Source organism: Phoca vitulina, unplaced genomic scaffold, assembly GCF_004348235.1.
Source record: "Phoca vitulina isolate PV1807 unplaced genomic scaffold, GSC_HSeal_1.0 scaffold55, whole genome shotgun sequence".
NCBI lineage: Eukaryota > Metazoa > Chordata > Mammalia > Carnivora > Phocidae > Phoca > Phoca vitulina.
Window position 1 is genome coordinate 3,164,735 of NW_022589758.1, and position 27,852 is coordinate 3,192,586.

The following is a 27,852-nucleotide window of genomic DNA, read 5'->3' on the forward strand; positions in this document are numbered from 1 at the left end:
TTGCAACGGTGTTGATTGACAGATGACAAAGAAAATTAAAAAACTGGAAAAAGAAACCATAATATGGCGTACCAAATGGGAAAACAACAACAAAGCACTTCTGCAAATGGCTGAAGAGGTGAGGTAGTTTCCCATGATTAAGGTGTGTTTGTCATCATGGGGACTCATGAAGCCCCGGCACCTAACAGGGCAGAGGGCGTGTGGTGACACCACTGCCAGAGTTGAGGGCTCTGGCCAGAGCTGGGGGTAGGGGGGTGGTGCCGTAGAATGTGCACATGTCTTTCAGGCTTGCAGGTGGGGGGCCCTGAGGGAGGTACTGCATTTCCTGCCGTGCAGTTGATTAGCCCAGGCTTATGCTGGAGATCGCCATAAAGCTTCGAGATTTTCCTTGCTCCTACAGCAGTGATTGCTCAGAGTGGAGCTTGCGTCGAACTCGAGCTTGTTAAGACCACGATGGCTAAGGTTCCACCCAAAGTTGGCTCAACTAGTTCTGGGGTGGGGTTGCAGAATCTTTCTGCCAAGCACCCAGGTGGGGCTGATGTCACCGCCACAGGGCCCATCTCCAGAAATGCTGAGCACATTGCCCAGGGCAGGGGTGCGGAGAACAATTCTGGTGCCTTTCTTTTTGCTTCGACTGAGTCTTCAAAAAAAGGCAGCAAAGGAAAAAAAAATTTTTTTTTTGCCAGCTGAAATGTATCCTCTGCAAACACTAAATTTCACACCTTGCATCTTGTTCTCACCTAAAAATTGGTAGAACAAGAGAAATCTATGTAGAAAAGAATCCTTTTCTGTGTTTAATCAGGCCCTTAATTTTTTGATCTTTAGCTTTGTGATGAGTATCTTAAAATTTTCTGAATAGTTGATCAATACAAAATGTTTTTAAAAGTGAATTTTGCTTATTTCTTTTGTCACCCCAGTAACAGTAGGAACCGTTAGAAGTGTCACCTGGTACCCGTAGATAGGTATGCAGCGGAGCTAGCTACGTGGTCAGGTGGCGTGTGAGGAAACAGTGTGGTCAAGAGGTGATTAAACGAGTTGTTTCTAATATGGCTCAGGTTAATTTGTATCCTATAAACTGATTTGTATTCAGCGAGGTTACATAAATCTTTTTTCCTTCTAGAAAACTGTCCGTGATAAAGAGTACAAGGCCTTTCAAATCAAACTGGACCGGTTAGAGAAGCTGTGCCGGGCTCTTCAAACTGAGAGGAACGAGCTCAACGAGAGGGTGGAAGTCTTGAAGGAGCAGGTCTCGGGGAGAGCTGCAGGTGACCATCTAGCGCTGCCTGGGACACAGCCCTGCACTGGCCTGGCGGCCCCCAGGGAGCCGAACACTGCTTCTACGGGTGCCCTGGGAGGCCCCCTGGAGGCCATGCCCAGGGCCTCAAAGGAGAAAGCAGCTGTGTCCGCAGGCGCCGCGCCAGGTATCGAGTCCGTCGACTGAAAGGAAGTATGATCACTGTATCGAGAGCTCTATTTTGTGTATAACTTTCTGTTAGTAGTAACTATTGGTTTTGTGGTGAAAATTTTCTTACTTTTTCTACCATATCTGTATTTTCTTAGAACTACTGGACTTACGTGGTACAGGAGGCTGCTTAGCAGTTGTGAATAGTTTTCCTCTCTACATTTTCCTCAGCCGTGTTGCACATCTGCTTCATTTCCCTTCATTGGAATGCATGTGACCATCGCCTTGTCCTATCTTCCCTGTGCCTTGCACAGAATTATTCAAATTTCACTCAAGACAGGGCCGATCATCACAAGGGAACTTTGTTCTGATAATGGTTCCTTGATGTGAAAACAATATCGATTCAAACATCCTGCCCCCACCCCCCCCATTAATATTACACAAGATCAAGATGATTAGTTTTGTCTAATAGCCCACTTACATGCCAAGTAAAAATAAACTTAGGGTTGGGTCAGAAATAAGCATAGCATCTTTGAGTCAAATTAGCTTTTTGATAATACTTATATCACTTGACAAATTGACATGGCTGCAAGCCTCGAATACTCAAAAGTTTTGGCAGATTACATAAAGGTGTCACTTTTAAAGTAGTATAGACAGCTCATTGGACAAACAAAACAGGCTTAATGTTTGTGACTAAAAACAATCCTACTGCTTTGGTTTCCAGGTTAGAACTAGAACCCATGTTTGAACTTGGACCACCTAGATGTTCACTGTGGAGTATGGTGGTTTGCTTTCAGTTTGGGATTTGGGTACGCATCCTCCCCTTCCCACAGAAGGCAGCCATCGGTAGCCATCGGTAGTTGTCATTTTAAGACAGGGTTAAGTTCACGTGTAGCTTTCATTAAGCAGAAGTCCCTCCGCTGCCATGCTGCCCGCTGGCTATTTGAAATTTCATGTTCGACTGTTTTAGCAAATCCCGCTAGCAAAGTTCTCCAGGTTTTTAAAACGGGAATTTTAATTGTGGATTATGCTAACTGAAATGGGTTTTATTTCCAAATCAGAAAGACTGAAACCCACACTTTTAACTGTGGGAAGACTTGGCAGGGAGTTTTAAGTAGTTAGGATCTATGATGCTTTTGGTCTGATCCTCACCCCTTTTCTTAATTACTGTCTTTTAAGTAAAAAGCCAGTAGTATTATCAAGGTCTCTATACTTGCACTGGGGGAACTTTCCGTATGAAGCACGTCACTTCTGAATTAGTTCTTTAGTTTTCCTTTGTTCTTAACGATGTTGAATATGGCTGAGTTACGCAAATGATAAGTCAGGTTGCACCATGGAAGTTTCGACTTTGTCCCTGATAAAATTTGCATTGAAATAATTTATGAAATAAAGAGGCTCTACTAGAATTGATATTAGCACATTCCACGGAGCAAAGCTATCAAACTGACAGTGAAATTGCTCACTGGACTGAATCAAGCCCGTTCTGTCCAGTTAAAAGCGTTTTCTCTTTAAAACTGTCCTTGTAAAGTCCTGTCATATTCATGGTCTAAAGTGGGTTGAAGGAATTGGAAAATTGTCTCATAGAAGCTTCCGCCATTGGTCACAGGAATCAAGGGGCCAGACAGTGGAGGAAAAGAAAACCACAGAGCAGGTGCTCTCATTACGCTGTCAAAAATGAGTCGGAAGCAAAAACAAACAATCTCCTCCTCCAATGGCCTCGTATAAATACTCCTTTCTGCTACTAGATGCAATGTTGGACTCATTTCCCCTAGAGGAAATGAAGGTATATATCAGAAATATAATCTACTTTAAAATTAGTACTAATGATCCTATTTCACAAGAACTCTGCTGGATGTACAGCTCTTCCTGTTGAAGCCATTCGTGTCGTCCACCACGTTCCTTTGTGGTGCTTGTCCTGTGTGGAAGATGTAAATCTCGGACGCGTTGCCTATTTTCAAGGGCTTTCTAAAGCAATGTGACTAACAGTCCTTGGCCTGCTGCTTTCGGCTTTTACTATGTATTTGTAGCTAGATGCGATCGTGGTATTTAAAGGAGCTCGATTCTGTTGGGGATGCATGAGGGGTCCTTTCCTCCCATTACCCTGTGAATAAACACAAGCGGGCCCCTCTGTAGCCACCCTCCTAAAGCAATCACCTCACCAGCCCAGTGTTGTGGCTTTGTAGCACACCCTGTATCCGCCGTATTCTAGAACACTGTAATGCTGTTAGGCTGGTCCAGAAAAGGTTTAAATGTCACATTTACTTCAGTTGCATTTGTTGCACCATCATGAAATCTTGCTGTGTATTATTTATAGTGGCGGTAGACTCCGAGGAGTAGAGAATACTTGGGTCTTGGATCATGGACCATTTCATCCTCAGACTTGTTAGGAGTACATTTCTTGGTCTTGAGACCAGTGTTTTTTAGTTATGTATGCAACTGCCTTTATTACACCTGGTTATCACAATTCAATTCTCAGGTGTTGCAGAAAAATCTACCTCTTTCAGACTGTAGATGGAAATAACTGTGAAAAACAAATGATGCAGAGATCTTCTAGTTTGTGCTAAACACACGGCTTTATTTTTACAGCCCACGTCTTTCATGAGGATACGAATTGTTCAGAGGCAGTCTTGTTTTGCTTTTCAGAGACATTTTGTAGAGATTTTTCACTAATGTGAATCTGATTTTATCTACTCAATTCTGTATAGATGAAGTAAATATGTATGATAAATTTAACAGTTTCTGTGTATTTTGTTGCACATGTGCCCTTACCTGTAGAACCACCGCCAGGACCGCTGGAGATGGCTGGTTTCTCAGGCCTTAGAAAGGATGGAGCAGCAGCTCACCCGTGGGACTGGGTGGCAGAAGACTCATTTTATGTAGCCAGACCTCTGTGCCTACTTTTTTTTTCTTTAGAAAAAAAAGGCTTAAAAAAAAACTTATACAGTTCAGCTGCTGTCAAACCTTTAAAAAAAAAAAAAAAAAGTATGCATTTCCACAAGTCTTGGCTTTTCCTAGCACATCCCAGGGTGCACCTATTTGAATAGCAAGAGAATTAGGTATATTATAGAGGCAAATAGGGAATGATCTAATTTGAAGATGAGCAAAAAGTATTTAAGCACACACAATCAAATATAAGAGGGACCAGCCAACTTTATTTTAGACTTAATGGGCTACACGGTTTTTGTTGTCAATTTTTGATCTGCTAAAATTAAAAACTATTCCTAGCTGGCAGCTCCTACAAAATAGGTTGAGGGGCCAATCTGGTTTATCCCCTTGGCTGACCCCTGCTGTATAAGCAAACAAGCTTTCTTGGGCGGGGGGGCGGGGATGGGTAAGGTATGGTAGTTCCAGGTTTACAAGTCTAACTTCTCCCCCCCCCCCAATCTTTGGATCGGAATACTCTCATGTATCCTGGAAAGTCAGTTCCACATACACACGTACCAGCTTTCTCAAGGGACGCACATGGACAACACATTCATACTCTCCTACCCGGGTTCTAAAAGAATAAAACCGAATTTATTTTAAAACTTTATTTCTGCAAAGCCAATCAACAAATGTTGGAGGGAAAAAGTGTAAAAGTTATTCTTGCATATTTGGGAACAGCAAGCACTTAGTTTGAGAAAACAAGGACTTAAAATAGTTGAATCAAAGGCAGTACCCTGCTACTTGTATTTTAAAACAACGGTGATGTTCTCTCTTAACATTCCTTTCTTCCCTAAAAGCTACAATATGATACAGTACGCAATAGCTCACTTGAAAGTGCTAGAATCAGAAGGTAAAGAACGCCCTATGCCATCCCACTTAACATTTCCTACTATACAATGCCTTTTTGGCGCTTGATAAACCAAGCATTCGTGTAGCATTACATACATTCAATAGAAACATTTCTTGTACTTTGGGTTTTAAGATCCTTGCCCCTCCAGTTCCGATGTTGTGACATCTGACTCTTCATCATTGTAAATATTTTCAGCCTGGAGAGGACAACCAAATAAAGGCACAGGTAAAACTCCCCATGGTTTTTACAAAATTTCCTAAAAACAGCATTTAAGTCCATCTAGATTTTAGGATTCACTGGTCAGCGTGTTTCTGTGTTGGGACATTTTTAGAGTAATTTACTTAGTAGTTTTCCCCCCCAGTCTTGAATGAGGAAAACCCAGGGCCAGTGTTCTTATTTGGCAGGGGAGCCCACCTACACACCGAGCTGCCCACGCACTGCTACTTTGTATTGTAAAAAGTGTTTTCCAAAAGCATTTCAAGCATCCCTGAGATGAAGCAATGGCCCCGCAGTTACTGAGAGGGTTAACACCACCTCAGAAACATCAGGTTCTTAGTACTCAGCATCTGAGGACTCGTGGCACTTTGCTTCATGCCCGTGACGCAGCAGACACTGGACCTACAGCAGTGACGCCAAGAGGCCAGCCGATGAAGCGGACGACGGTCACGCAAAGCGGAACAGAGGCTGTGTCCCCATCTGTGTGTAGACACAGATTTCTCCTGACCTGACAGGTGCATACTGAACTAAAGACTTGTTAAAATGGAGAAATGTCTTTTAAGATGATACACGGTACACCAAATTTAGAAAAGCAACAATCTATAACAAACATTTCAAATAGTTTTTCTTTTTACTCAGGAAAAATAAATACTTTAGCTCACCATTTGCCATATCTGCATGATGTTATCCTCAGACACCGAGCAGATGACCCAAGGCTCATTGGGGTTCCAACTAAAATCTGATATCTTGGCGGTGTGTCCTCCATGAATAAACTGTTAATAAGAATTTTAAAAAGCCTTTGTTTCATATCTTATGTTAGAAGTTTTTAGAGTGTCAGTCTTGCAACTGAGGTTTAAAAGGGAGGGGTTTTTACAGGCTTAGTAATCTACCCCTCGCTTATTTTGCAAATTTCCAAACCCTCAAAAAAGGTGAAAGAACAGTACAATGTCTGGATACCCTTTGCCTACATTCCCCTGATACAAGTATGTGCACAGGTGCGTTTTCTTACACACACATACCTAACGGAGCCCCCCCGCCCAAGTATTCACCCCACATCACCCAAAAGGAAGGACATTTTCCTATACAACCACAATGCCATTTCCATACCTACTAATTGAACATTAATTTACCTTCATTATCAAATATATGTAGTTGGGTACAAATAGTTAAGGCAGTAAATTTCCTTAAAGTTCTGTTACAGACTCTCACAATGGGCCCACCCGAGGAGTCTTCTGGTTCTTCTGGAGCCTCGGCCTGCTCTCCCTTCGCCCTCTTGCTGAAAGAAAGGCACACCTCCCAGCCACCCTCCATCTTTCCAAGGTGCATCACTCAAGGTGGGGATTCAAAAAGCCAAACCAACCCGGGCTCCAAAAGCAAAGCCCCACAAAGGCTAAGCAGAGAGCTTTGCTATGAAATGATGAAGGGGGCAGAGACTCCTTGCCTACAAGACACAGCCTCATGGGAAGGCACTGGGCTTTCCTTACCTCAGAATTAAGAATCAGAAGAAACCATTCTCACAGGGACAACATGAATATATGGTTTGGGACTGAGAAGTCACACTTCCTGACAAAAGTCTGATTGGACTCAGGCTGACAATTAGGTTACATGCAAGGTAACTATTTTACCTAATAATTTTTTTAGTTGAAAAATGATAGGAGAAAAACGGCTTTTCAGAATTGTGTTAAGGGGGACATAAGAGAAAATATGTTAAGACCACTGGCTTGGAATATATAAGGAGTCCTCAAATCAAGATATTGTTATACTAAAATTATAGTTAGCATCCAGTTTACCACAAGTTAAGTGTCCCTTGATTTCAGGCTCTCTGGTGAAAGGAGCAAAATCCTAGTGGATCTCCTCAAGGACCATAAAATTGTTAAAGAACCATAATATACAGGGTACCCAAAAATAGCTGGAAACCTTGGAAACATGACAAGTACAAAAATCAGTCACAAAAGACCACCATTACATTTCTATGAACTATCTAGAACAGGCAAATCTAGAGACACAAAGTAGATCACTGGTTGCCAGGAGCTGAGGAAAGGAGCAGACCGGGAGGTGATAAAGAGTAGAGTTCCTTTTTAAGGGGAAGGAAATGTTCTAAAACTGACTCGTGGTGATGGCCAATTCTGTGAACAGACTAAAAACCATTGAATTATATCCTTTAAATAGGTGAACTGTATGGGATTTGAGTTATATCTCGAAGTTTTTACCAAAGTAAAATAAGTACAAATAGCTGGATGAAAACAGCTGATACCAACACCTCAGCTAGAAAATACTTTAAAAACTACGAGGCCATGCATCACAGACAGACTTTTAAGATTAAGTCACTCAAAAAATCATAAACCATTTAGGTGCCGTCATCTGTCTAGGATAGTTTATTGAGAAATGCTCTTCTTTCATCAGCAGTGCACAAAACATGCTGGCACGTCTGCGTGTCATCACACCCTTGTGTCACTTTCTGGCCACTGCTGTTGGGCGTGGTTAACACACAGGACGAGGAGTAAGGGGATCGAGGAGGTCTGTGCCACATGGGCTTTAGTGAGCATCTCCTGTGTGTACGGCTCACCTTCAAGGGCTTTCTTTACCTTTTAAAACGTGGTGGGCAAAGCCCAAGTGTACCAAAAATTAGTACTGGCCTAAGAACTAAAAATACGTTACAGAGGAATGAATATCTGCCAAATAACTGGTGGAGACGAATGTGGATTCTGAGTGAGGAAGAACCACTGCTAAGTCTGACCATGCTCAACAGGAAGGGGACCTGAAGCATACACTGAAGAACTCAGAAACAGGAAGGATGAGGACTGACAGGACAGACACACCACAGAAACCTTCAAAGGGCCGAGGAGATGCCGAGTGATTCAATTAGGAGCAGGAGGGAGATGGTAGACACTTGGCACCAACAAGATCGAGAATGCTTTCATTTTTGGGGCAGGGAACTTAAAAATCAGGTCACTAAAATATTTCTGTGCTGTTAGAAAATGTTAAGTATTGCTAACTGAATATCAATACCTAGCACCCCCCCAAAAAAAACAACCCTCAGAAATACTACAAGTGGGAATCAGTGAGAAATTATACTATTTTCCAGAAGCCCAAATGGTTCTTAGTGAAATATTCATAAAAACCTACTGTGCTCTATTTGCTATTTCCAATAAACGTCAAAACCCAGTCAGAATAACCTTCAAGACCTCCAATTTGAAATCATCTTCAAGAGCTAGCATTTGAAGTTCTGACTCATTTTCCAAATTCATGGATCAATGACAAGTAGTCCAATCTGCATATGACATTTCATCTTGCATAAGAAAGCCAATATATACCAGGAGTTCTGGAGGCCCGTCTTCTGCGTCTTCTGCTGACTGTTCTTCTCCAATTTTGCTATCAAGAAAGAACATAATGCTGTCATTACTGAAATTCTTGTAGACGGCGTGAACGTTCACAAAACCAGCATCAGCCCACAAAGGGCATCTTAAAACACACACATTCTAGAAACAACTTATTTCTATACTACCATCAATGACAACTTCTATATTAATTACTGGTGGGAGGGTGGGATGTTCACTTTCTAGAAATGATAAGAGCTGCTCATAACTGAGGATGCAGCACAGAAATTGTTAATAATAAATATTAATTTAAAATTCATTATTTTTAACTGTGGCTGTTTACTACACTGGATTTAAAAGGTGAAACATAAGATATAAGCCAAGGAAAGGCTAAATTTTTTCCCTCTCTTAACAACTTCAATTTGTAGAATGTGCGCCAGCAGTCCCAGCAGTGAAATCACTCAAGTTACATACCAAACAAGTATCAGCCTTGGTATCTAGCCCCAAGGTGGACTTTGCTAGTAAGAGCTGTTGAAAAAGCAACCAAAATGCACAACCTTCCAAGTGATACTTTAGTTTTCTTCCCATTAAACTCAAACCAAACACATGGGACTGCTAGACAATGATGTATATCCTCTGGTCAGGACCATTTTAATCTGTAATTTTATCCAATGTAACGTAATTTTAATAGGACATAAGTCATAAAAGCGTTAAGAAACTTTACAATGCCTACAAATTTACTATTGGCACCTTTAGGGACAATTCAGCTGCCAGGGCATCAGACTTTCAACGCTTGCTGCTTCACTTCATATAACCACTCGAGTTTTCAGTTTCTAATTTTTACTACTAAAATTGTTTTCAAATAAAATAGTGTATACTCAAATGTCTGCTTTAAAGATTCTCTATATTTCCAAGATTCGATCATGGCCAGAGTTTGTTCTATACGAACACAGAACATCAGATGTTCAGAAATTTTACCATACAAGCATTTTATTCTAATGTTTTATGTTCTATACACTGAAGGACCGGTCTACGGTCTCTGCCTTGGTTTTAATAAACTAAAAACTTAGTCTACTTCAAAGCAGTACATTTAAAATAAGTATTTAAAATAAGTTATTTCTTGGTAATGATTTAAACTTAGAATAATGACATCTTAAAGGGAAGTTTATATATAAGTGAACATCTTTATTAATGGCTCTAAAGACTCAGACAAAAAAAAAGTAAAGGAGTCTGAAATTCTTAGAATGGCAACTCTGAAATCAAGGTACTTTACAAAATTGGAAGGAACTCTATAATGAGCCGCAGAAGAACGTAAGCTCTGTTACAGCGTGGCTTGTGCTTATCCCGTTCCCAGGTGTATCCCCAGCAGCTACCCAGCCCACAGCAGGAGCTCAGCTCCTCAAAGTGAACCAATGAAAGCACAGAAGAGCAAATGATAGAAACACTCTAAGAGTGCAGGTATCACGTGAGCTCCAATGAGACATGAACAGCTAACATCTATATCCCTTTCTGTACCAACAGGGTTTTCAATACAATTATGTGGATCGTTAAGACATACACATGCCCCCAACTTCATGCCTGAATAACAATAAAAACTCTCATCGTATAAATTTATTTTGCATTCCATTTGCTGATTCACTTCTATTTTACAGAACAAAGACTCTTCAGGAAGGTACCTGAAAGTTGCTTTAATATTTGGCTTATTAAACTGGGGTCAGCAAACTACTCTCTACTTTATGAATTACATCATCTGTCAGATTAGCGTACTTAAGCAGTTTCTTGTCACCGGACTCAGAATTACCTTAAATCCCACACATTCAGGCGGCGATCAGTACCACTTGAAGCCAGAATAGTTTCGTTATGTGGAGACCAGTGGACCTAGCAACACAGATTTGAAAGTGTGACGTATCATCTGTTCCTACATTTGTGGGTATTATTCTAATCCTGGAGATTTTTCCATCTTCTGTTCTGTATCCTCTCCTTGTCCTATCCTTTCAAGTGCTCTTAAATGGCCCATCTCCTCAGCCCGCTCTCCAGGAAGGTCACACCCCAATACAGGGGGAGCTTGGCCAGGAATCCCCATAAAGTTATTCAGACCCATAACTATCCCAGAAGCTTTTCAACATTTCAATGAAGTGTATCTTAAACCTATGCAATTTGAAACCACATATAAGGTATTTTTTTTTTCCCCCACTAGAGGACCCACGCACACTGGACACCTTAACTAAAGAATCCTTGGATTTCACTTTTTAAACTGATCCTGTTTTGTGAGACATTTTCTACTTCTAAAGTCATAATCTCACAGAGCTCCAAGTTACTTCCCACTAGTTAACTTATACAGAAGAGGAACTTAAAAAAAAAAAAAAACCATAGCATGCCTGCTATAAAAGCAAAAAGATTTTAAATTTCCCCCATCAACAAGTTACTAAAAACCTGACAGACACCAGAAAACCACCACATACCTGGAAAATTTCATCTTTATGAGATTCAAAGGTATGGAGTTTTAACTTTAAATTACGCAGATCCCATAAAGCTACAGTCTGAAGAAAAATAACAAATGAAAAGGAGTTCATTTGTGCACTTCATGTAAGAATTTTAGAATATCTCACTGTAGCATAAGAAAACTGGATTCATAAACACCAAATATACAAAAACTTAAGAGACCTTATCTGCAGAGCCAGTCGCGAGAATGAACTCGCTGTAGGGGTTGAATGACAGGCAGTTGACCTCGGCAGTGTGTGCATCCACCAGGTGGCTTGGCTTGGAGGTGGTATTGGACCTGGTGTCCCATCTAAAACAGAAAGGCACAAGGCACACAGCACAAGACGAAGCTACCCGCCCCTCCCTAGCTTCTCACACCTGTTTCCATGTCCGCACCACTCCACACCCCCTTATCTCTGCCATGTTCGCCCCTTCACAGACACCCCAGCCACATACAAAGCTGCCAATTCGGATTTCCAACCACTGAGTTGGAAACCACATATTCTAAACCTATAGAAAATAAATTAGGGCTATCATTTCCAGTTTCTTGTTTATGAGATTCCTGTCTTAATACCAACTATTTCAAGCATACACCAACTACTACATAGAGAATAATGTAACAATTTGATACCCACAACACAGCCTTGTCAAATTTTACTATTTGGTCACATTTGCTTCAGATAGGAGTTTCTTTATGAAACAAAACACATTATAGGTGGCTGAATGCAGCCCTGTGGCCATGACCTGATATAATCATTCTTAGCCCTCATCTTCAAAGTCACCATGACACCGATTTTGACATTTACCACTACCAAGCATGTTTCTTCATATTTACTTATCTGTTTTCTTTTTTCAAGTAAAAAATGGTGTTCATTTATATAACACAGTAACTTTTATGCAAAAAACCATTACACATGTATGGTTTCTTGTATGTCAATTATACTTCACTGAAGTTTTTAAGGCCAGTATATAACTTAAAAAAAAAAAAATCAAACCACAGGCCACCACAATCACTGATGGTCATTCAGGACACCCATATAGCAAGACCCCACTGAAGCTTCCACCTTACATCATAAGTTTCTGATCATCAGCAACGGATCCAAATAAGGACTCATGTAGCAGATGCCAGGCCACATCCTCTACAACAGCCGAGTGGCCAGTGAAGATGGCTTTAGCATCCACAATCTTGCCTTCCTTTGGTCCTGCATTTATATCCCACAGACAGACAGTCTAAAGAAGGAAAAAGCAAACAACCTTCATTAAAAAATTATTTAACTAGGGGCACCTGGCTGGCTCAGTTGGAAGAGCATGATCTCGGGGTCCTGAGTTTGAGCCCCATGCTGGGTGTAGAGATTACTTACATAAACAAACTTAAAAAAATTATCTAACCATATAAAATAAATACAAGAGAAATAAACACAAGAGAGAAGAAACATAAACAAAAGTGAAGCTTCTAAAACAGAAGAGTATATATGCTTGTAGCATTCATCATCTGAGATGCAGAGGGCAAGGAAAGGATACGATAATGGGGACGGGGAAACCAAGCACGATGGCAGGCAAAAGACATTCAGGTTCGCGTTTCTACCGACATACCTTCAGTCAAGTATCTAAAGTTCATCGAGATTACACAACGCAACACTGAGAGCCCAACATTCAGTATCTACTGAACAGGTATTTGTGTCCTAAAAATTCACACAGGGTTGGGAGACTGGAAATTAAAACTAAAACATGCTTCTTAAACAGCAAAAATATTTGGATAAGTCTTTCACTTCACAGTAGAAGCCACTACAAACATTAGGAAGTGGGACAGGTGAATAACCCAGAAACCCCAACTAGGCTATTTTGAGAGGCCAAAGCTTAAGGGCCTGAGGACAGATCCCCACAGCGCGCTCCTCAAAACATCAGAGAACCCAAGGAGAGGCCATGGGCCTTCCCCAGGCCTCAAAGATCACAGATCAGCAGGCTCTGGGACCTAAGCCTTCAAATGACAATCATCACAAAGTTAAGAGGCAAGTTTATATGAAAAAATATTGCAAGCTATCGGGGCGCCTGGGTGGCTCAGTCGGCTGAGCGTCTGCCTTCGGCTCGGGTCATGATCCCAGGGTCCTAGGATCGGGTCCCGCATTGGGCTCCCTGCTCGGCGGGGAGCTTGCTTCTCCCTCTCCCTCTGCCTGCCTCTCTGCCTACTTGTGCTATCTGTCAAATAAATAAATAAAATCTTTTAAAAAAATATTGCAAGCTATAAGGCAATGATTATCATCCAAACGGTTTAAAATAAAAGGTAATTCCATTAAGGTATATTTCCTGCAATAATTCCACTGACACTGGTATGGGGTTCATCTCTTTGAAAATCACTCTCTTATCTGAGTTTCTATAACAGAGCTATTTCCCAGTAATAGCTATTTACCCAGTAACAAAAAAAATAGTTTTACGTAATACACACACTCTTAGTCTTTGTTGATACACACTCAGACACACAATTTACAAGCACTGAAGAGAAAGGAACATGTAGAGCTCTTGTCATCCTCCCCTGCTCATTTCAGAAGGACCCTGGGAAGATTAGCAAGATGCCTGGCACATGCAGAGCCCTTGGAAAACAGTCAGCTATTATTATAACTAGCAACTCCCAGCCTGGTGTCTTCAAAATGCACTAGTAATTAAGTTACTGAGCATAACTCATCCTCCCTGTTTCAGGGACTCAACCACGCCCACTTTGAGGCAAGTGGAGGAAAGCTTCCTTTCGGAGAACTAAGGAAGACCCTTGCTTCCCAGCCTCTCTTGTGGCTGGGACATGATGTTGGCTCCATCAGTCTGACCATGATTTTGAACTGTGAACATCAACAGGGAAATCTGTTCTCATGACTGCGAGTGTGTGTGTGGGGGGGGTGCACAGTGGAGAGTAACATCCACTGGTCTCTTCTCTGTGTTTTAGGCCATTTTCCAGCCAGCACAGCAATTCCGTGAGCTACTCTGCCCAATGCCCTTCTGATAAATTCCTTTTCTGTTTGTATCAGCCAGAGTTGGTTTTGGTTGCTTGCAGCTAAAGATTCTTAACTGGGCCAATTATCTACTTTCAATATTTAAAAAAGCATAACAAATTGTGACCAGTAGAAATATAAAGAAAGTCTGTGACGGGACAGGCCCTGTTCTAGGCAGGAGGATATACTGAGTAAGAAGGTAAAGAACCTGTGGCCAAGTTACAACAGCTTTCAAAAGCTCCAGAAGTCTACTCTCAGCTCTGGGCTGGTGTTATAGCAAACATGTTTTGCTTACAGTATGGGATCCATGAAGGAAGGTATGGAGCTGTAGGTGGCAAGAATGCTACAAACATTGATCTACAATAAATTAACAAAATCACTTTGCATTTGTGTGGTACTTTTGTTAAAATACTTGTATTAAGGATGCCAAGATAACTCAATAGGGAAAGGTTAGTCTTCTCAACAAATGGTGCTAGAAAAAACTAGATAACCACATGTGGGGAATGAACTTGAACCCCTACCTCACACCATATACAAAAATTAACTCAAAATGAATAAAAGACCTAAATGTAAGAGCTAAAGTTGTGCAATTCTTAGAAGAAAACATAGATGTAAAAATCTTTGTGATGTTGGATTATGTAATGGTTTCTTATATATGATATCAAAAGCACAAGTGACAAAATAAAAACTACATAAACTGGACTCAAAATTCAACTTTTGGGCTTTGGAGGACATCAGCAGAAAAGTGAAAAGACAACCCACAGAGTGGGAGAAAATCTTTTGAAATCCTATCTGATAAAAGACTTATATCCAGAATATATAAAGAACTCTTACAACGCAATAAAAAAACAAAATTTAAAAACAGACAAGGGATTTGAATAAATATTTTTCCAAAGAAGGTCTATAAATAGCCAATAAGCACATAAAAATATACTCAACATCATTAGTCATCATCACCACAAGGAGACAAATCACTCCACCCCCACCAGGACAGCTATAATAAAAAAGACGGACAACAACAAGTGCTGACGAGGAAGTGGAGAAACTGGAAGCCTGGGGTACACGTTGCTGGTGGGAATGTGAAGTGGTGCAGCTGCCTTGGAAAAGCTTGGCAGTTTTTCAAAAAGTTAAACATAGAGTTACCATATGACCCAGTATTTCCATTCCTAGGTAACTACCCAAGAGAAATGAAAACCTACATCCACACAAAAACTTATACAAAAATGTTCATATAGCAACATCATTCAAAATAGTCCCAAAGTGTTAAAAAAAAAAAAAAAGGAAAAAGGAAAAAGCCCCAAGTAGGAACAACCCAAATGTCCATCAACTGACAAAGAATCACTTCTGGCATATCCATATAATGGATTATTCAGTCATAAAAAGGAGTGACATACTGACCTATAACATGGTTGAAAAACTTACGCTAAATGAAAAGAAGCCAGACAGAAAAAAAGCACATATGATTCCATTTATATGAATTATCAAGAAGAGACAAATCTACACAGATAGGAAGTAAATTAGTGGTTGCCAGGAGCTGGGGCAAGTGGGGAGTGACTGCTTAACGGGTATGGAGTTTCTTTTTCTGACATTTGATGAAAATGTTTCAGAAGAACTTTTTTTTTAAGATTTTATTTACCTATGAGAGAGAGAGAGAGAGAGAAAGCACAAGCAGGGGGAACAGCAGGCAGATCCCTGTTGAGCAAGGAGCCCGACGCGGGGCTTGATCCCAGGACCCCAGGATCATGACCTGGGCCGAAGGCAGACGCTCAACAGACTGAACCACCCAGGCGCCCCTGATGAAAATGTTTCAGGACTAGATAGTAGTGATGACTGCACAACTTTGTGAATATACTAAAGCCAATGAAATAATAAACTAAAATGTAATTTCTGTTTATCAGGTCTCACAAACACTTCATAGTCTCCATTACAGAGATACACTTTGAAATAATGGGACACCTTTTGCCCACCTTCCCTCCATTCTAAGGCTGCTTCAAAAGAGCTCTGTGGAATTCTAAGGCTCCAACAGGGCAGTATGATAACCATTGCTCTAAATCCTGTGAAAATGTTATCACAGTAATCAGGAGTATTATCTTAGAAAACCTTTCTCAACAATACAGCGCTCCTTCAGCGCACAGCTCTCCACGACAGTCTTTAAGCACATGAGATTAGAAAGAGTAAGTCTCTCACATGATCGTCCGATGCACTTAGGAGATGTCCACTCAAATTTGAATTCCAGGAAAGACCATAGCCTTCCTTTTGGTGGCCTCTTAACCTAAGATCAGGATTACATTCTCCACTTGGGTCTAAAAAAGAAAAGAAACACATTAACTACTAAGTGATTTTCTGTTTATCAGAACTAGTAAAAGCAATCCTCACTCCTCACTGAATGAACCATAACATTCATTGCTTGAAGCGTCACATACAAACTATGACTTAGGACTTGGTCTGACCCACAGCCACCCTGAAAAGCTGTTCTCTGTGCTTCATTTCAAATACTCAATGCAAACCAAGTCTCAAGATCATAAAGTGAGAGTTCCTTTGCAAAACCTAGTACTAGCTCCAACACAAAATACTGAAAACTACAGCTATACCTTCAAATTTGAGTGGTGGCAACCTGCCCCATCCCCGGATCAATTTTTTTTTCAAACAGGTTTGTGAGGAAAGAGTTAACACAGCAGGTCTGGTTGCTCAGTCCTTGCATGTCTCCAGGGTAGCCTGCAACCATGACTGACCCTTAGCCAACCCCTAGGAATGTGACCCTCACAAAATTCTTCATGTTGCCGACTGATGAAGTTGTGTATGCCCAGAGCAGTGAGGTGTGCTGTAGCAGCTCGTCAAGACTTGCAGGATTGTTTAGCAAGATTCATGGTGTATCTGGCTTCACTGTTGGGGTCCTGAGTTGCCCTTACCATGGCTGGTCATAGAACAGAATGTTCCTATGTGATCAGACCTCTATAAAAACACCAGATCCTGAGATTCAAATAGGCTTCCCTAAGCAGAGACATTGATCACATGCCCCTTTGGTCTGCTGCTGGAGAAAAAGCACGTTCCCCGTGGCTCCGGCGGGGAAGGACTCCGAAGCCTGTGCCTGGCCTCTCTAGACTCCGCCTGATAGCTATCTTTTCCTCCTGCTTTTGCTCTGTAGCCTCTGCTGTAATAAACCCTAGCCAGGAGTATAACCTGTTGGGAGGTCCTGTTACATCAACTCAATTTTGAGGGTGGTGACGGGACCCCTGAAACCATTTTTAAACCTTTAAAAATTATAGATTATACTAGTCTTAATAATCTCAAAGCAATTATTTCAAATCAAGAAAAATGTTCAAGCAATGGCCTGATTTCATCACTACATACCTGGTTTAGCAGGGTGCTTTGTATAGTCAAAAACCAGCACATCAGAAGATGGTGTTTTTGTAGCAATGATGTGAGGATTCTGCGGCATGTAACGAGCACGGTTTACTTCTCCTTCATGGTTAATTTTAATTTCACATTCAATTTTTCCTGTTACAGAACCAAAGCCACCAAATTCTAATGTGAGAAAAAAGAAACACATACACTTACGATTAAAAATCACAAGTCATTTAGTGTAATCCACCCAACATATTTTAACCTGACAGAATACAGCACAAATTAACTAGAGAACACAAAATATGGGTTCTTTTTTTTTTTTTTTTTAAGATTTTATTTGTTTGACAGAGACACAGCGAGAGAGGGAACACAAAAGCAGGGGGAGTGGAAGAGGGAGAAGCAGGCTTCCCGCGGAACAGAGAGCTCGATGCGGGGCTCGGTCCCAGGACCCTGAGATCATGACCTGAGCCACCCAGGCGCCCCAATGGGTTCACTTTCCACTTGGAATTAATTTATTCTCAAAGCCCATTTGAATTGGAACATGTTGATAGCTATTTTATGCAAGTTAATTAATTGTTTCACCTTGGACTTAGAATAATTAAGAACTGGCCTCTTTCAGTTGTGAAGAGGATGTAATTATTCCCTAAAATCAGAAATCCATGCTAACTAACCCCCACCCAACCCTAAGACATAGACATATTGGTTCCGCCGATATGGTGGATACCAAATTCAACTGCTAGTGGAGTGCCAAAGCTAAAACGAGGGGGGCTAACCTCTATCTGGTGTGTAAATAAGACTACAGTGTTGAGGGGCGCCTGGGTGCCTCAGTCGTTAAGCGTCTGCCTTCAACTCAGGTCATGATCCCAGGGTCCTGGGATTGAGCCCCACATCGGGCTCCCTGCTCAGCGGGAAGCCTGCTTCTCCCTCTCCCACTCCCCCTGCTTGTGTTCCCTCTCTTGCTGTGTCTCTGTCAAATAAATAAATAAAATCTTAAAAAAAACAACTACAGTGTTGAATAGTTATTAAAAAGGCCTTGGAAAAGCAACAAAATCACATAAAAAGTATAAGGAACTTCTGAGAAGCAGCAAGATAATAGCAGAAAGAATACAAGTAGAGAACATCTAAGCAGATAAGGACAAATAAGAACATTTTCTTTTTTTGTGTTCATAGATTAAGAACTCGAATAGTTGCTAAAAAAAAAAAAAAAAAAAAAGAACTCGAATAGCTGCTGACGCTTAAAAAGTTGGGAGGTTTCACATTGTAACTGTGTTATTTCTTCCTGACCTATATTGCTGCTTCTCTGCACATTCCTTTTTTGTTCCCCCTGTGTCTCAGGTTAGGGAACACTAACTCAAATGCCTAATGGAGCCAGGCAGGTAAAACAAGTAAAACAGACTAGCTGGGTCCTGGAGAAAACCAACTGAAAGCAGCAAACCATTTCTCAGTTTCAGCCAGCTCTTGCTATATAGGAATGCTTAATGAACACTGGCTCCCATGGTTTAATGTTGGCATTCAGCCATTCTTCTCTGTGGCAAACGTAGCTTACACAACCATATACACAATCACCTCTCTCCCTCTCAGCACGGTCCCTTTCCATCATGTCAATGGGAGAAATTTGGCCCAGCCTTTCTAAGACTGCCACTCATTCTGAGACTGCTCCAAACCTGCCCCGACTTTGCTCTTTCAACCTACCACCCAACCCTCCACCACCACCCCCCACCGTGGACTCCAATGTTCGTGGACATTTCTAATATAAAGACACTCAAGTTCCCTAATTCCTTTACTTAAGACAACCTGAACAGCTCTCCTCTTTAAAAAAAAAAAAAAAAATGGATTTCCAGGTAAGATTTACTTTCAACACAGGGCCTTGTTTTCTCAAATTCAAAAGTATGAAAATAAAAACCACTATTTTGGGGCTCCTGGGTGGCTCAGTCATTAAGCGTCCGCCTTCGGCTCAGGTCATGGTCCCAGGGTCCTGGGATCAAGCCCCACATTGGGCTCCCTGCTCAGCAGGAAGCCTGCTTCTCCCTCTCCCACTCCCCCTGCTTGTGTTCCCTCTCTCACTGTGTCTGTCAAATAAAATCTTTAAAAAAAAAAATTTAAAAAACCCCACCATTTTAATAATAGTATGCATTAAAAAAATACTGTAACTGGAAATAAAAAGAGGTGCTAACCATGGATTATTTCAGTCACTTGTTGGAATGTAATACACTGAACAAGTGACTTCAGTAACTTAATACATCCATAAATTATGCACAAATTCTTAAGCCAAACGTCCAATAAATATATACTTTAGGATTAAAAGCCACTAAAAATTTCTGATTACAATATTTACAGAAATAATGCATAAGGTCGTAGGGAAATGGACTGTGAACTGTGGCAGTGGCAAACAGATTAAATCATTTTGGAAAATAGTTTTATACTATTTTAAGCTGACAATGAATACACCATACGACTCAGCAATTCCACTCCACTAGATAAATTTTCCATGTGTACAAGCAGACATGGCAAGGATGTTCACTGAAGCACTGTTTATAAGAGCAAAATACCAAATAGATGCAATCCAACTGCCCCCCTGGTAGAAGAATGAATAAAGTAAGGTTTAATCACAATGGAACACTACACGGCAGTTAAAAAGAGATAGACATCTACACGGTATGCGCACATACACAAAACAGCACCCAAAGAAAAAAGCTGGGGAAAAAACCCCTTTATATATATTTACTATTGTATGAGTAATAAAAATACAAACAGTTAAAAAATGGCACACTAATTTCAGGACAATGATAAATTCTTCAAAGGGAGGCAAGTTAGGAAAGGGGTATGGGGTCGCAGGACTTTAGCTATAAAATAATGTTTTATTTTCAATAAGAAAAATACTAAAGTAAATTCCTTAAACTGTTAAGATTAAATCTTTTAGGGCTGTGCAGACAGCACTAACCCAACAGGTCTGGTTGCTTAGCCCTCACAGCTCTGCGGGACACTGGGACCATGAATGACCCTTGGCCAAGTCCTAGGAACATGGACCTCAGAATGTTCTTAATGTCACTGATGGATTGATGATTTTGTGGTGTACACCTGGAGCAATGGACCATGCTGTACCAGTTTGTCAGGGTTGCTTTGCACAAATACCAAGATTGACGACATGCACCTGGTTTCATTACTGGGGTCCTAAGTTTCAGTTGTCTTAACTGGCTGCCAGCAGGATGTGCCTGTGAAAACAACCCCCCACAAAAGCCTCAGATCCTGACACTCAGATGGGTTTCCCTGGGCAGAAGAGAGATTCAGCACATGTCCCTGTTGTTTGCTGCCAGAGAGAAAGCACATCGTGTGCAGCCCTGGAAGAGACTTGTGCCAGACCTCCCTAGACTCCCTGATGTCTATCTTTTCCTTGCTGCTTTTGTTCTGTATTCTTTACTGTAACAAACTTTGGCCACGAGTATAATTTGCTATGAGTCTTGTGAGTCCTTCTAGCACAATGACCAACCTTGGGTGATGGTGAAAAGACCAAACCAGGGGAATGTATGTTTGACAGGAGAAAAAAGGAAGTCAATAGCTTCCATAAAAAAGCCACTATTAACTGGTACATACGCCTGACTTTTTCCTATGCAAACCCAACACATATTATTACTTCTTACCAAAATGGGTACTATAATCATACAAAGAAGTTACTCAATTTATCTTGGACACCTTTCCATACTAGGGCATACAGATTTGCCTCATTGTGAGTCTGTGTAAAATTTCAGATTTATCGCATTCTTAGGAATTGCTGCACAGTAATTCATACCACAATGTGTTTAACCAATTTCCTATGAACTAACATCTGGGTTGCTAGGTTGATCTTAATTTTTCAATCCTGCAAATAATGCTATTGTGAAATCCTTGTGCACATGTGTGCAAGTAGTTCTATGAGATAAACTCCTGAAAGTTAAACTGCTAGGCCAAAAGATATTAATAGAAAACTGTAATAACATATTAGGAAAGAAGGCACACTCCCTTAAACATCAATACTGGAATATATGGTATACCTACCACCCTTCTCACTGTCACAGTGGGAAGCATCAAACTGTGCATCATCGTTCGGAATATGGACTCGAGCAACCACGAGATGATTCTGCTCATCAGATGTGTGAGTCCCCAGCACCAGCCAATGAAGGGCATAATCCTTTCCTTCCGGTCTGTTTAGGAAAGAAAATAAGTCACACTAACCCTACAAGAAATCAGTTGCTAACAAATTCAGTCCATCACCAATCATACTCATAATCATTGACTTCTCACCTAAAAAATATCTTCCATTTTAATAAACTAGACATTTCTAATTTTCCAATAAGAGGCAACAAGACAGAATGGAAAGTTTAAGCATTGAGCCAGAAAACTGGGTTCAAATCCTGGCTCAAACTAAAATTAACTACATGCAATTCTTTAAATCACAACTTCTTGGGGGCCCCAGTTTCTTCACCTAAAAAACAGGTTATGAGTGCAAAAGGCATGAAAACGCTTTATTAATGTTCATGGTGCTTAAAGTTTATGAAATGGGGACTCTCAATTTTATGGGGGGAGGGGTATCTTTGTTACCTTGCTTTATGGAACTTATTTTGAGGCTGAAGAACCTACTGATGCTTCTTGGCACCCTGGTCAAAACAGTGATTTTTTACAACTGTATCTATTAATGATGTTTTCCCATTTGTATTATCTAGAATAGCAATTTTCACCTGTGCTCCACGGTCCCACCTCAGTGAAGAGGGCCAAGACATAAGGCTCTGGGCCCCAACACCAGACAAGTTAGGCTATTTATCTGTTTCTAAAGTTCAATTGTACAAAGGATTCAATCGATTTTTAAAAAGGCTTGAGGGTTGCTTCTACAAATGTTAATTTACTAATAACTAAAAAAAATTACAAGATGAAATTTTACCAAGATTTGGCTTAATGTAAAAAAGAACAATAAATACATACACAACTCCAAGAAGAGAATAATGCAGCCATGGCTAAGCAATAGCAACTTGTCTGAAAAAAGACATGAGTCTTAGTCAATGTATGTTCAGGGGCCAAAAATAGGATATACCTATCAAAACAGTTAACTCTATCTTAGATGAACTTATATGGGGAGGGGGGAGGCAATGCATGTGAGCACTCACCCACTTATTTTTAAATGAAAAAAAACTTAGAAAAGTAGGCTCTAAGCAATGTAGTTTAGGAGGACTGAGACAAAACAAAATCTTCGTAGCTCAAAATGAAAGGGAACTTAAACACATCTCATTAAAACCATTTGAAGAGAAATAGGAATGCTTGAGAGAAGGGAAGCACTGCAGAGCAATATTAAGGCTAACATAAAAAGGAAGGAAGTGACTTTTTAGGGGGTTAAACAGAAAAAATAGGACCTTTCTAAGGAGCAGGGTCCCAACATGGACTGGAGAATCTAAAAAATTCCTCAACTCTAAAATTCAATTCATATATCCCTGACACAATAATCATATAAGGATTTTTTTTTTTACTGGAAATCCTTTCATCTCCATCATTAAAATACAAACTTATTTTCCTGAACCAATCAATATTACAATGTTTTCCTCCAATGCTGAATGCACCTAAGGCTGCAGAAGCACTAATGTTAAAAGACCTTGTCCATTTTCAGTGCCAGCATCCTTTGATCACTTGGACTTCACTGCTAAGAAATTCACCTAACAATCACAGATTATCACAAGGTTATTCTCAGTAGCACTGTCTTAGTGGCAAAAGACCGATAACAACCTAAGTATCCATCAATAAAGAACTGATGACATAAATTATAATATATTCATAAATGGAATTCTATGGAGCCCTTAAAACAAAAGAGCATATCTAAGCATGCTGATAGGAAAAAGTCTCCAATATAAACTACTAACTGTAAAGTCAAGTGAATAACTTGCTACCATAAAAAAAGATGGAGCGGAGGGGCGCCTGGGTGGCTCTGTTGGTTAAGCGTCTGACTCTTGGTTTCGGCTCAGGTCATGATCTCATGGGTCCTGGGACTGAGCCCCTTATCGGCCCCCGCACTCAGCCGGGAGTCTGCTTAACTTTCTCTCTCTCCCTCGCCCTCTGCCCCTCCCCCTGCTCATGTGCACATGTGTGTCTCTCTTAAAAAAAAAAAAAAAGATGGAGGGTAGATATGTATATGTACTTATTTCTGGAAGGATGGGTAAAAAAAAAAAAAATGCCAAAAATGACCCTCTGCTCTGGGTAATAAAACCAGGAGAATAAGGGACACGGAAAGGGAACTTATATTTCACTCCATGCACTTTGTACCACCTGAATTTGAGTGATTACAAAGATTTTTAAGTAGAGAATTAGTATGTTTAAATAACAAATTATTTAATAAGAGATATGGAAAAATGAAATTACTTCTTAGAAACACCTAAATAAAAATTTTTACAAGGCAAATCCACTATGTGGACAATTACCTAACTCAGTTTAAGGACAAGAATTCAGGAAGTGCAAGTAATTATTAGGAAGTATGTTGTATGTAGTATGTAGGCAAAAAGCAGGCCTTGGGGCGCCTAGCCTAGGTGGCTCAGTCGTTAAGCATCTGCCTTCGGCTCAGGTCATGATCCCAGGGTCCTGGGACTGAGCTCCGCACTGGGCTCCCCGCTCAGCGGGAAGCCTGCTTCTCCCTTTCCCACTCCTCCTGCTTGTGTTCTCTCTCTTGCTGTCTCTATCTCTGTCAAATAAATAAATATTAAAATAAAAAAGAAGGCAGGCCTTATGAGGTTGACTAGGATCTAGTTCCTCAAAGACTCAGGGAGTTAAGAGTAGCCAACATTTCCAGTGTTCCATATAGTAACAAAACACAATCACAGTCCCTTCATATTCCAAATAGAATCCTGCAAAAGCACCACAAAGCCATCCTCAACATCCAAGAATGCAGGCTGGCTGGCATTTTCTTGCATTCCCAGAGCAACTGCACATCCCACAACCAGATCCCACTTCTTTGTATGCAAAGAACACCATGGAATACATAATTTAAGGTATTTTCTGTTAAGTTCTTAAGTGTTAATATAAAAGCAGTATGGGGGGAGGCTGGCTGGCTCAGTAGGTGGAGCGTGAGACTCTTGATCTCAGAGTTGTAAGTTTGAGCCCCACGTGGGGTGTACAGATCATTTAAAAACAAAAATCTTTATCTGGGCTAAGAACTTACAAATTTATCATCTTTAAAATTGTTACACAAAACATATCATAGGTAACATTTTCAAAAGACATGAATAAGCAGTTTTCATTGGAATCCAAATAGAGAAACAATTACACTCTAATAAATTATTTCTGAATACAAAGGGGTGGGAATATCAGCATCAGTCACCACTTACTGCGTACTTACACCGTGCCAGCACTTTAACAGTGCATGATCTTATTTAATTCCCTCAAAAGTAGGCAGTCAGAACGGCCAGCACCTCCACTTACAGATCAGACAGCTTGGGGACAGAGACTAACCAACGTGCCCTAATTTAGCTACTAAGAAGCAGGATTCAAACTCCAGTTTCTAACCTTAGAGTCCCACCCACCCCCGCTGTTTTCTACTGTTAAGGTAGGTCAAAAAGATCCAAAAGAATGTAAATTAAGCTGTTAAAGCTTTTAATTTACTTAACAGGAATGCACAGGGAGTCAAAAATACATGGTGTTCAAAATGAGAACCTGAATACCCTTAAGTATTTGATGCTCAGAATTGTTATGTCAGTGCTTAGAAGTCTCCATTATTTATTTATTTCTTGGCTACTCTTCCTACATCTGTATATCTACATTGTGATTTTTGGGAACCCCAATGGAAGCCCCTACCTGTATGGAAGACAATGTTTGCATATGGAGAATCTGGCCATTGAAGGAGTAACCTTATATAAAATTAACTTGCTCTTATTTTCATTACTTGTCTCAAAATCCCCTTCCTAGTTTTGTTAATCCTCATTAAATTATATGCTCACAATACCTAAATTTAATAGTTTTAAAGTACATGGCCAAGTTCCTATTAGAAAAAGCGCAAGTGCATGAGAAAGGTAGTCTAATACAGGGCTTGCCTCAACTCTGGGATACTCAGTTTGGGCTCAAAATCACATTCCAGGGGCGCCTGGGTGGCTCAGTTGGTTAAGCGACTGCCTTCAGCTCAGGTCACGATCCCAGGGTCCTGGGATCGAGCCCCGCATCGGGCTCCCTGCTCAGCTGGAAGCCTGCTTCTTCCTCTCCCACTCCCCCTGCTTGTGTTCCCTCTCACGCTGTCTCTCTCTCTCTCTCTCTCCCCCTGTCAATTAAATAAATAAAATATTTTTTAAAAAAACCACATTCCACCACTTACAGGCTGTGTGATCTTGGGAATTTTACTTAACATCTCCACCCCCGTTTCCACAACACAAGGATGATAAAAAGTAATCACAGTATAGTTCTGAGTATTAAACCAAACAAGGGGACACAAAACTGTTCACATGTGCCAGGCCCTATTTTAAGTGTTCAATAACACCAGCAATTATTACCAGGGAAATTTTAGAAATGGCTGAAAAGAACACTCTTACGAAGACCAACAACAGCCTCAAAGTGTATTCCACACTATTAGCCAGTAACATCTTTTCTTTGGTGATCTGTTGCTAAATTCTTTTCCCCTATGTCAATTAAAACCTATTCATATTGGGGTAGCTGATTACATGGATGTGCTCACTTCATAAAAATCCATCAAGCCATATGCTTATGATTTGTGCACTTTTCCGTACATACCCTATTTTTCAATAAAGTTTTAAAGAAATCCATTAGTCTGGGGCCCCCCAAAATGCCACTATTTAAGCCCAAGAAATGTCAAATATGTCAGATGCTTCCCACGAATATCATTAATGACACTTTATCCCCACACTTACGTATCAGAAACCATCCCATAAATCACTTGTTTTGAAAATATAAATCACCTGCCACCTCATCCAAAGGCTAAACTGATTACACGCTCATGTTGTGTGTGTGAAATGCCGAAACTAGAAAATTAAGGACAATAGTTAAATCTATGCAAAGTAAAAGTTGCCAGAAACCCTTACTTAGTCACTTCAGGAAGCCACTGAACCGTAAGACTCGGCCACTGAAGAGCATGGGTCATAACCAGGTCATACAGAAACGGTGTATTCTTCTTCCAGATTTTATATTCTTCATTGATGACACGCTCCTCCACAGTATCTTCAAACACTGAAATTTGGAGAAAGCCCATACAATTAAGTGGCTGAGAGAAATCGAAGTCAGAATCTGTACATAGATACTAGAGGTCACCTCGAGATGGCCACACCTAATCCACTCAGCTTTACCTCTAATTTGGACACGAACTAACTGCTCTTCCAGAATGTAGAGAGAGTATTTATTAACACCAGGAAGCTTATTTTTTGCACTTAGAAATCAATACCGCTTGCGTATACAGAATTGGGTAATTACACAGACAACGATTTTGTTTCGCCACTTACAGCTGTTCGCACCTGTTCTAAGATGACGACCCATATGCACAGTGGCTCCACGACCCACCCGGAGAGACGAATCCACGTGTAGCAGAAACCCCTCGGCCCGCTCCCTCCATCCCCCACCAGGAGCGGCCTCCGCTCCCACGAAGCCCGCGTCAGCAGCCATAGACCGGCGTGTTCCAGAATCCCCCGGACAAGGGCCGCGACCCCGAAGCGGTCGACGCGCGCGCGTGGAAGGAGCAGCCGTGTCCGCTTTCCGGTGGCGGAGGCCGCCTCCGCCCGAGAGCCAAGGGCGCCGAAGGGAGCGCCGCCGCCGGAGGGGGGAGGGGGATTGGGGGAGCGGAGGGGGAAGGGGGCCCAACCCGCGGCCCCGCGCCCGGCTCCGGAAGTGCTCGGAGCCCTCCGCGCCGCGATCCCGTACCGAGTAGGCCCCTCGAGGCGCGCGCCTAGCCTCGCGCCCGGCCCCGCCCCCTGCTCCTCACGCCAATTCGCGCCTTTCGCCGGCGCGTGCCGCGGCCTCGCGCGCCCGCCGCCCCCCGCGGTCCCGGCGCGCGCCGCCCCGCAGGGCCTCTTACTCTCTTTACTCGCCATCTTGCGTCGGGTCGTTCGCCCCTCGCCGCCGCCTCGGACTCCCCTCGCTAGCCAACAGCCGCCCAACCGCAGGCGTTCCTGCCTCGCCCAGGCGCGTCACACTCTTCTAGCTCTCGAAGCGTGAGCTCCGTCTTACAGCCTGGGTGCTCCCCAAACGCTGCGTCCTTCTCTCCTGCCTCCTCCCCGCTCGCGGGTACCGAGGTCTGAGGCGCTCTTCTCTCTCTCTCCAAACTTGGAACGAGACTTTTCAACCCGCGCCTCCCAGCCCGCCCAGGCAGCTGAGCGCAGGCGCATCCGCCCTGGGAAA

General features: G+C 41.6%; 2 protein-coding genes across 4 annotated transcripts in view; one reads left to right on the plus strand and one right to left on the minus strand.

The window, feature by feature from the left end:
• The window catches only part of TXLNG (taxilin gamma), a 64,583-nt gene extending 60,286 nt beyond the window's left edge, over window positions 1-4,297 (plus strand). Inside the window, exons 9-10 of one of the 2 annotated variants that reach the window (XM_032389597.1) lie at window positions 23-118; window positions 1,121-4,297. In XM_032389597.1, coding sequence (XP_032245488.1) covers window positions 23-118; window positions 1,121-1,441 — 417 coding nt within the window. In that variant the 3' untranslated portion in view covers window positions 1,442-4,297. The remainder of the gene's footprint in view (window positions 1-22; window positions 119-1,120) is intronic. The other variant, XM_032389598.1, reaches the window with a different exon arrangement.
• Window positions 4,298-4,917: 620 nt separating this feature from the next.
• RBBP7 (RB binding protein 7, chromatin remodeling factor) lies at window positions 4,918-27,852 on the minus strand. Of its 2 annotated transcripts, none has more exons than XM_032389628.1 (12): window positions 27,530-27,852; window positions 26,547-26,691; window positions 21,547-21,692; window positions 17,521-17,694; window positions 16,357-16,472; window positions 12,261-12,421; window positions 11,375-11,501; window positions 11,173-11,250; window positions 10,512-10,588; window positions 8,708-8,765; window positions 6,056-6,166; window positions 4,918-5,373 (listed from the first exon to the last, which is right to left on the minus strand). In XM_032389628.1, the coding sequence occupies exons 1-12, from the start codon at window positions 27,543-27,545 to the stop codon at window positions 5,305-5,307; spliced, it is 1,278 nt and encodes a 425-aa protein (XP_032245519.1). In that variant the 5' UTR covers window positions 27,546-27,852; the 3' UTR covers window positions 4,918-5,304. The 2 variants fall into 2 exon arrangements, with proteins under 2 accessions (XP_032245519.1, XP_032245518.1); XM_032389627.1 differs by lacking the exon at window positions 27,530-27,852 and adding an exon at window positions 26,973-27,210.

Bases quoted from the DNA above. Each gene is read 5' to 3' on its own strand.
- RBBP7 (XM_032389627.1), bottom strand. From the start codon at position 27,120: ATGGCTGCTGACGCGGGCTTCGTGGGAGCGGAGGCCGCTCCTGGTGGG. The intron at 12,422-16,356 runs GTGAGAGACTTA...TTCCTTCTTTAG, and splicing joins TAAGTGCATCGGACGATCAT to ACTGTCTGTCTGTGGGATAT. The intron at 6,167-8,707 runs GTATATATTGGC...TCTTATTAACAG, and splicing joins ACGGGCCTCCAGAACTCCTG to TTTATTCATGGAGGACACAC.